Here is a 9,884-nt window from a genome sequence, read left to right on the forward strand (position 1 = left end):
AATAAAATATTGTCTTTCATATGTTTATAGGACCTAATAAAATGAAAACTCTAGAAATATACCAATTTATTATCTTGGAAATCCATCAGAAATTTCGTTTTCAAGCATTTTAAGACTAACGAAATAAATCTCTTTTCCAAAATATAAATTTAATGAAGTTTTTTAAAAGTCTGTGCACCTCAAAAATGTCTGGCACAAGTTCAAATGTCTGTGAAACACATACAAATTTATGTCTTGCCTATCACACCAAAGCTTTTTCGTTTTACTGAATTTTCATCAACTGAAATTTTAGTAAACGATTAAGTATTTAATTTAGTTTTTACTGAATTCTCAGTTAACTGACATTTGTCACTTTGACAAATAATTTACTTAACTTCAGTTAAAAGGTTGTCAAAACAACTGAAATTTCAGTAAAAGAAACGTAACACAATTTCCACACAAATTAAAAAAAAATGTATAGAGCGTAACACGGCCTCCGACCCTCCTCCTCCCCCCAGCAGCGTTACGTAATAAAAGAACGCTCCCTTATGGAAATTTTTATGCACAACGGTATTTAAAAGACACGCTTAAAAACCATTTCTAATAACTATTTTCATTTTCAAGGAAAAAAAAATACAAAAATTACAAAAATTACAAAAATTACAAAAATTACAAAAATTACAAAAATTACAAAAATTACAAAAATTACAAAAATTACAAAAATTACAAAAATTACAAAAATTACAAAAATTACAAAAATTACAAAAATTACAAAAATTACAAAAATTACAAAAATTACAAAAATTACAAAAATTACAAAAATTACAAAAATTACAAAAATTACAAAAATTACAAAAATTACAAAAATTACAAAAAATACAAAAATTACAAAAATTACAAAAATTACAAAAATTACAAAAATTACAAAAATTACAAAAATTACAAAAATTACAAAAATTACAAAAATTACAAAAATTACAAAAATTACAAAAATTACAAAAATTACAAAAATTACAAAAATTACAAAAATTACAAAAATTACAAAAATTACAAAAATTACAAAAATTACAAAAATTACAAAAATTACAAAAATTACAAAAATTACAAAAATTACAAAAATTACAAAAATTACAAAAATTACAAAAATTACAAAAATTACAAAAATTACAAAAATTACAAAAATTACAAAAATTACAAAAATTACAAAAATTACAAAAATTACAAAAATTACAATAATTACAATAATTACAATAATTACAAAAATTACAAAAATTACAAAAATTACAAAAATTACAAAAATTACAAAAATTACAAAAATTACAAAAATTACAAAAATTACAAAAATTACAAAAATTACAAAAATTACAAAAATTACAAAAATTACAAAAATTACAAAAATTACAAAAATTACAAAAATTACAAAAATTACAAAAATTACAAAAATTACAAAAATTACAAAAATTACAAAAATTACAAAAATTACAAAAATTACAAAAATTACAAAAATTACAAAAATTACAAAAATTACAAAAATTACAAAAATTACAAAAATTACAAAAATTACAAAAATTACAACAAAGTATTACTATGAATAAAATTTTAAATTTTAATGAATTTGCTTTTATGTTGAAAACAATTTACAATTTTTCATCAACAAAACTCAAATCGCAGGAGCTTTCGAAAAGTTTCGTAGAACCGTGAAATTACTGTTCTCTTTGTTGCTTATTCCAAGTTCCGCCACTCGCTCACAGATGGCAGCTTTAAAAAGCCTGCCAAACCTCTCTCAAAACGATGGAACCGCCTGGTCCTTCTTCCTCAACGCATTCCCCACCAAACTCGACTCGACCCTCTTCAGCACATTGCGGTCCGCCTGCGCGTGTGCCATATCGCGCGCCAGACGTCCAAAAATCTCCGTCGTCATGCTGCTGCGGCCAACTTCCTGCCGGGAATCGGCCTCCTTCTTGTCCGCGGCGTCCTTTTCCCGCTGCACCGCATCAATCACGTCCCAGGTAAAGCTGGCCAGTCCGGTGGCCAGGTGAACGTACAACTCGTGGTCGTGGGCCGTCAACGGTTTGCCGTTATAACTCGCTACCGTGCTGTACAGGACGTTGATCAGGCGTTGGCGGTCGGGGCCGAGCTTAGCGAGTTTGGCAATGTCCGTGGCGAGGACCAGGTCTGGGAGATGGGCGAAGACGTTGTTTGCTAGGTAGTCAAACGCTTCGCGTTTAAGCTTGGCCTTGAACTTTTCAATGACGCTGACGATGTTCTTCTCGCTGTAGGCATGATGGAGGACGCGGGGTTCCGGAGGTTCCGGAAGGTGACAGTTGATTCGGTGGCAACGCGTACTGACCTCTCTGAAAGTCGAAAAAACTTTTCAAAATTAACAAGAAATTCAATAGAATCTTCACCTAACCTCAAATTGCGCTGCTCTTCCAACATCTTCAGCAGGTACTCCTTGGCTCGTTCGGGCAACGAGTGGCCATGGCGGTCAAGCGTTTCCTGGAGATGATGCCGGTACGGTTGGGCAATTTTACTTGTCTTGGCGACCTCGTCCGTGTTGTACCCGGGTGGTGGAGGGAAACTTGGCGGAGTTGCAGCCAGGGCGTCCGCCATGTAGTGGCAGTTTGTGGAGTGGCGTTGGTGGGTCGATTTCTTGTCCAAGTCCAGTGCTTCAACGATTCGTTGCATGCTCTCGCGGACGGTTGTTTTCAGAATGGGACCGTAGTGATCCAACGTGTCCTGGAGAATGTGTTTGTTTGGCCTTGATACCTTGCTCGTTTTGGACACCTCAACGGGGTCATAGTCTGGGGAAGGGCGGACATCGCGTGCTCGGGGTGGTTTCTCAAGCTTGCAATCGTGCAGGTGCTGTTTGTGGGTGGTTTGTCTGGAATTGTTGATGTTGATGTTGATGTTGATGTTGATGTTGATGTTGATGTTGATGTTGATGTTGATGTTGATGTTGATGTTGATGTTGATGTTGATGTTGATGTTGATGTTGATGTTGATGTTGATGTTGATGTTGATGTTGATGTTGATGTTGATGTTGATGTTGATGTTGATGTTGATGTTGATGTTGATGTTGATGTTGATGTTGATGTTGATGTTGATGTTGATGTTGATGTTGATGTTGATGTTGATGTTGATGTTGATGTTGATGTTGATGTTGATGTTGATGTTGATGTTGATGTTGATGTTGATGTTGATGTTGATGTTGATGTTGATGTTGATGTTGATGTTGATGTTGATGTTGATGTTGATGTTGATGTTGATGTTGATGTTGATGTTGATGTTTATGTTGATGTTGATGTTGATGTTGATGTTGATGTTGATGTTGATGTTGATGTTGATGTTGATGTTGATGTTGATGTTGATGTTGATGTTGATGTTGATGTTGATGTTGATGTTGATGTTGATGTTGATGTTGATGTTGATGTTGATGTTGATGTTGATGTTGATGTTGATGTTGATGTTGATGTTGATGTTGATGTTGATGTTGATGTTGATGTTGATGTTGATGTTGTTGTTGATGTTGATGTTGATGTTGATGTTGATGTTGATGTTGATGTTGATGTTGATGTTGATGTTGATGTTGATGTTGATGTTGATGTTGATGTTGATGTTGATGTTGATGTTGATGTTGATGTTGATGTTGATGTTGATGTTGATGTTGATGTTGATGTTGATGTTGATGTTGATGTTGATGTTGATGTTGATGTTGATGTTGATGTTGATGTTGATGTTGATGTTGATGTTGATGTTGATGTTGATGTTGATGTTGATGTTGATGTTGATGTTGATGTTGATGTTGATGTTGATGTTGATGTTGATGTTGATGTTGATGTTGATGTTGATGTTGATGTTGATGTTGATGTTGATGTTGATGTTGATGTTGATGTTGATGTTTTTGTTTTTGTTTTTGTTTTTGTTTTTGTTTTTGTTTTTGTTTTTGTTTTTGTTTTTGTTTTTGTTTTTGTTTTTGTTTTTGTTTTTGTTTTTGTTTTTGTTTTTGTTTTTGTTTTTGTTTTTGTTTTTGTTTTTGTTAGAAAGATAAGTCGATTTGCGAAAACAATTACCCATTCAACAAACCTTTCCAAATCGCGATCCTTGATCATCTTCTGCATACTTTCGCGGGCAGCTGGCTTAAGGACCCCGCCGTAATGAGCAAGGGTATCCTTGAGAATGTGCTCATTCGGCCTCGATACCTTGCTCGTTTTGGCCACCTCGGCCGGATTGTACCCCGGAGGAGGTGGAACACGCTTCGGAGTGGCAGCTCGCACCTTTTTCATGTACTTGCAGTTGGCGGTGTGCTGTTTGTGGGTTGTTTTTCTGGTGAGAAAAAACAATGATAAGTTTTATGAGATTTTTTAATTTTGAAACTTCTTCAAACCTGTCCAAATCTCGGTCCTTAATCATTTGCTGCATATTTTTTCGCGCATCAGGTTTAATCACTTTTCCGTGATGATCCAGTGTATCCTTTAGAATGTGCTTGCTCGGAATCGAAATTTTGCTCGCTTTGGCCACAGCAACTGGATCGTAGTCCGGCGAAGGACGAACATGCGCTGCACGAGGAGCTTCTGGCAGTTTGCAGTCGTGCATGTGTTGTTTGTGCGTTTCTTGTCTGCAAAATGTAAAAATTACTCAAATTTCTCAACATTCAAATCTGACCTCACCTTCGACTCTTTTGGTCCTGGATGCGCTCCTTCATACTTTTTGTGGCCTCCGACTTGAGCGTGCTGCCAAACTTGGTCAGTGTGTCTTGCATCACGTGTTGATTTGGCCAGGACAGTTTGCTGGTTTCGGCGGCCACCACCGGATCGTAATCCGCTGGGAAGGTTTGTGACATTGGTGGCGTGGCTTCTGGTTGCTTTTCATTTCTGGCGTGATTCTCAGTGTGTGCTTTGAATTTGAAATCACTGGAAATACAAAAATGTTGATCTCCTTTTTGACAAAAAAAGTTATTGAAAAAAAATATCATGTTTTTAATTTTTTTGTTTTTACTAGCGCTGAAAATATCAAGTTTTGCAACGAGCACCTTTTTTTGCATGATTATTTTTAATGAAAAAAGTGTAATAAGTGTCATATTTCGGAACAGTTCCGAATAGTATTACTTTTCAATTAGAGTGCTGAAAAGTTAATCTTTTCAGCACTGAAATGGATGTTCAAAGTTTTTTTTGCACTGTTATTTCAGTGATGCAATGTAGCCGTTTCGTCATTTCGTGAATTACAGGTAAAGTATTTAGTTTTACAACGGAAATGTAAAAATGTAATTTTTTTTATGATGGAGCAAATTATAAGGACTAAGCAATTTTCATTAAATGCTGTTTTTTTTTTGTAAAAAACTCAAATATTCATAATTTTTAAAATGGCTACCAAACGACATGATATTTTGTATTTATTTCCACTATACAGTCCATACTCGATTATCCGAAGTTTAGATTATCCCCAGTTCGATTATCTGAAGGGTTTGTATGTGACTTCGGATAATCGAATCATAAAAAAATAATTTAAAAATTCACGTGTTTAGGCGTCATAATTGCAGACTTAGATGTTTTTACTGAATGCAACAGTTGAAAAATCGGTAAAGTTTAAATCGGTTAACCATCTGTCAAAATGAACAAAATTTTACCGAAAATCGATAGTACGATGAACGATAACAAGCTTCTCAACAATCAAAAATAAGACAACAAAAAAAATTTTTTTTAGGATTCAATTATATGAAGGAAATTTTTCAAATGCATTCGGATAATCGAATCTGGACTGTAGAAAGAAAAGACATAGAGCAACAGAGTCAGTACATCAATTTTCGAACTAAAAGCTTTTAATTGATGTTGTTGTAGGTATTGTTGAGGACTATTGAGAAAAAATAGGTACACGGAAAAAAATTGCTTATTATGATTATTTTACTAACTTTTTTTCACATAAACTCAATTTCCCAGAATACGTATTTTTTAACAATCGAGATTTTTTATATGTTTTAGGGGACAAAAATTTTGAAAAAATTTGATTCTTGGAAAAAATCGAAATTTTATACAAAAAAAATTTTGATCGAATTTTGTTATGTAAAATTATGTATCTCAGCAACCAGAGGTACAATCTTCAATGTCTCTTAGTCTTAGACAATTTTATAGCAAATTTTCTGAACTTTTCAAAAAAATATTTTCAGAAATGTACATTTATGGTCACTATTTTTAAAAATTGAAAAACTGCAAATATTTCGCTTAAATCAAACTTTCGGTGGCTATATCTTGAAAACAGGGCCCTTTATCAAAAAATCTTTAAAGTACTTTTGATTGCAAATTCAATTTTACATAATAAAATTGGGTCAAATTTTTTTTGTATGAAATTTCGATTTTTTACAAAAATCACTTTTAAAAAAAAAAATCATAACTCGGCGGCAGATTTTTTGACCATACTTCTCTTTGGCTCAAAAGTTGCGGGTTTTGTCTTCTAAAAAATCAAAAAATCTCGAAAATAAAAAAAATAGTATTCTGGAAAATTGAGTTTTTGCGAAAAAAAAATCGGGATTTTTTTTCCGTGTACCTATTTTTTCTCGATAGTCCTCAACAATACCTACAACTTTGCCAAAGACACCAAATTGATCAGAAAATTCACTCAAAAGATACAGCTGTTTGAATATTTACGTACCATTATTGTACGGACAGCTGCCAAAATTGTATGGAGACTTGTATGGGTGAACACAAAATAGCTTCATTGGTCATAGCGAAGGCCCCCACAAAGTTTGAGCCAAATCAAAAAATACAAATAAAATACATCCCCGGTTTTGGTGAAGAATTGCTCTCTTTCAAAATATTTTTTTCTTGTTTCCTTGTATGCTAGAAAGGTTAAGGATTCAGTTCTAATTCCATTAAATTTCTGAGTTCGCATTTTATTTTACTTTGCAAAATTTTTGATGGACGCTTCTTGCTTTTGTTGAAAACGCTATTTTCAAAGCTTTAATCGACCGTCAAAGTGCTTTTCTGCCAACATTAGGTGCTCCATGGAAATACATGCCGTTTCCCTAGTTTACTCTTGTTTCTGCAAAATTTCTGTGAGTTTTAGCATTCTCGCAGGTTTAAAAAAAAATACTTTAGAGATAAAGTCTCAATTTTAACCCTCTACAACCCAACCCCGCCTCTAGACGGGCTTCGATTTAAAAAATCGCCAAAAATCATTTATTCAACCAATTTTTGATCTTCAAAAAGCATTGGAAAGAAGAACTTTTAAAATTTTGGAAAAATTTTAGGGTTGGAAGATTGACTTGTTTTATGTGACTTTGCCAATGTTTTTAAAAATGTATTTTTTTTAGGGGTCAACTTTGGCTGTGTTTTTTACTAACATTTCCTATATTTTAAGTAAAAAGAAGTATGCAGTAATTTTTCTAGTGCCCCAGACTATGCCTCTACGCATTTATTTACAATTTAAATGATAATGGTTTCATTTTATAGCAGAAAATGTGAAAAACATGCAAAAAATTTAAAAAGTTACTGTAAAAACATGAAAAAATTAGATAGGCAAAATGTAATGATAGGAGGTGGTAGAGCATAGCATAGCATAGCATTGGTGTCTACCCGTAGTTGCTACTCTGTTATTGACCAGGACCTCCAAGAATTGCTCCGTGGACCACAGATGAAGAGTAGGAACCAATCATCACCACTTCGCAACTTTCAAATGTCCCTATCATGCTAGCCAATCACAGCGCCGGCCACGACCAGTGGTAAGACACGGGGGAAGTGGATAGGAATTTTAGTCCGATACTTGAGTGATGAAGACCGCTAAATCAGCTGCGTCTTCGACAAAGTATCACGTGAGGTTTGAGGGTGTTAGTAAGATGGGTGTGAAGCCAGGATTCACCGTGGTAAGTGATGCGGCCGGTCAAATCTATTTATAGTCCTTAATTCTTCGTATGTTCTTGGATTCATTTTTGGAAGCTTTTCCAATTCGGTTCACCAAGCTTTTTGTGGTGAATTCTGGTCGTGTTGAAAGTTCAATATTCGCCTAACAATTATGCAACCAGTGTCCTTGAATTCAACTTGCATTCAATATTGCATTTTCCTGTTCTTAGGTTCACACAGATTCCAATCAAGTTTCTTGGATTCTTATAGCATTCTTAATCCTTCTAGACAACTAAGCCTCGATGGTCTGGTGGTTAGCATTTTTGTCTGCTGACCCAAAGTACGGGGGATCGAACCCCGCCGCGAGCTAATGAATTTTTCGTTCATATTCAAGTGTTCAGAATTATTCCTTCTTTCCATAATTTCTCGATAGGGGCAGATGGGAATCGAACCCAGAACCTTCCGCTTACAAAGCGAACAGCGTAACCATTCAGCCACGCCTACCCCTGTAATGATAGGAGGTGGTAGAGTAGGCCAAATACTACCAAAAACTAACATGAACTAAACAAGATAAATGCAAATTAAAATACTAAAAATGAAACAAGAAAAACATAAAACAAGAGAAGTAAAGTTTTTCGTAGAACAAAACTTGCTCAAAATGACCTCCTGAACAGGGGAAAAATAAAAAATTTTGAAAAAAAAATTTGGGCAGTAGAGGGTTAACATATTTTAAAGTATTTTGCATTCTTTCAATTATGTTTAATTTTTTCTAAGATATTTCTGCGTGTTTTTTCTTTCAATAGAATTTATCTCATTCAAATAAAAAGTATTTTTGATAGTTTTTTCGTTTTTTTCAAATTCGGGAGTTAGCTATAAAGAATTTTTAAAGAAAAAAAATTACATAAATAATTTTTTAAAATGTTTTTTGAAGAATTGATTCTTTTTTCTGTAAAATATTTGAAAAATGCCTTATTTAATGCTTTTGAGACAACCTTTTGTAATGAATTTGAAATTGTGACTGGACTGGATACAATACGCCGACTTTTTGAAATATGTACAAACATTTTCATTATCTTTCGAAAAATATTTGGTTACGTAGACGAATTTTCTCGAAAAAAAAACTCGCTTATCAACCCTCTTTACCTTTGAGCTTTGAACTCCTGCACTTTCAACTCAAACTCCTTCTTCGTTTCGGGTGCCATCCGCGGTCCAAATCGTTCCAGCGTTAGCTCCAGGATGCGTAGCGGTGGATCAGCGATGCTGCTGCTTTTGGCAACTTCCAGGGCGTTGTAACCCGGCGGAGGCACTCCAAGGGCGGGAGGCTTTTGCATAGTCACATTGGAGGGGCAATACTTCAAATGCTGGCTAGTGCTGGATTCCCTGTTGGAAGTATTTTTTTTAAATAACTCTAGATTCATCGTAGTTTAAGATCTTCAAACCTCGCCGAAAGCAGCTTCCCCACGTTTTCCTCCAGATTCGCCCTTCTAGAGTCGTCCAGCACCTCTCCAAACCGCTGCAAAGTGTCGTTCAAACAGTACGCCTTGGGTTCCGACAGGCCTCGGAAGTACTGCTCTCGCTGCTTGTCGTCCATGGCACTGGCTGGCCGCGGACGAACCTCCGGCACCGGACTGGCGCAGCTGACGTGGTCGCGAATGGTCACCGCCCGCGACTTCCGCTGCTCGGAGGCCAACTTTTGGAGGTTGGTTTTGCTTTTCGTGTCGAGCAGGGCGTCGAACCGCTTCAGGGTGTCCTCGATGTGGACGACCTTTGGACGGGCCAGGTACTCGCGCCGGTTGACTGGAGCCAGATCGGGGGTGGAGGTTGACGGGGGTGGCATTGGTATTGCTTGGACGCCTTCGAGATTGGCAGGAGTGGCGGGTTTCGTGGGTGGAGGAGGGTTGGTGGCCGGATTGGGGGTTTCGTTTTTGGATTTTGATGGATCCATTTTAAGGGATTTTTCTTTTTATTGATTTTTAAAATGCGTTACACTGTAATTTAGTCCACTCTGTCAGAATTTTGACTGAAAATGAAGTAAAGCAGGACAAGGTTACTGAGATTAAAACTTTTTACAAG

The 9,884-nt window shown here is 35.5% G+C and overlaps 1 protein-coding gene across 1 annotated transcript; it reads right to left on the reverse strand.

The window, feature by feature from the left end:
- Nucleotides 1-1,561: 1,561 nt before the first annotated feature.
- Nucleotides 1,562-9,850, reverse strand: LOC120423999 (uncharacterized). The gene is made up of 7 exons (XM_039588010.2): nt 9,251-9,850; nt 8,955-9,191; nt 4,650-4,892; nt 4,367-4,597; nt 4,066-4,305; nt 2,393-2,863; nt 1,562-2,333 (listed from the first exon to the last, which is right to left on the reverse strand). The coding sequence occupies exons 1-7, from the start codon at nt 9,754-9,756 to the stop codon at nt 1,763-1,765; spliced, it is 2,499 nt and encodes an 832-aa protein (XP_039443944.1). The 5' UTR covers nt 9,757-9,850; the 3' UTR covers nt 1,562-1,762.
- Nucleotides 9,851-9,884: the final 34 nt, after the last annotated feature.

This window comes from Culex pipiens, chromosome 3 (genome assembly GCF_016801865.2).
Source record: "Culex pipiens pallens isolate TS chromosome 3, TS_CPP_V2, whole genome shotgun sequence".
NCBI lineage: Eukaryota > Metazoa > Arthropoda > Insecta > Diptera > Culicidae > Culex > Culex pipiens.

Coding starts and splice junctions, on each gene's coding strand:
- LOC120423999 (XM_039588010.2), bottom strand. CDS start 9,756: ATGGATCCATCAAAATCCAAAAACGAAACCCCCAATCCGGCCACCAAC. Junction 4,893..8,954: donor CAGGAGTTCAAAGCTCAAAG/GTAAAGAGGGTT, acceptor TTGTATTTCCAG/TGATTTCAAATTCAAAGCAC. Junction 4,598..4,649: donor CAGGACCAAAAGAGTCGAAG/GTGAGGTCAGAT, acceptor TACATTTTGCAG/ACAAGAAACGCACAAACAAC.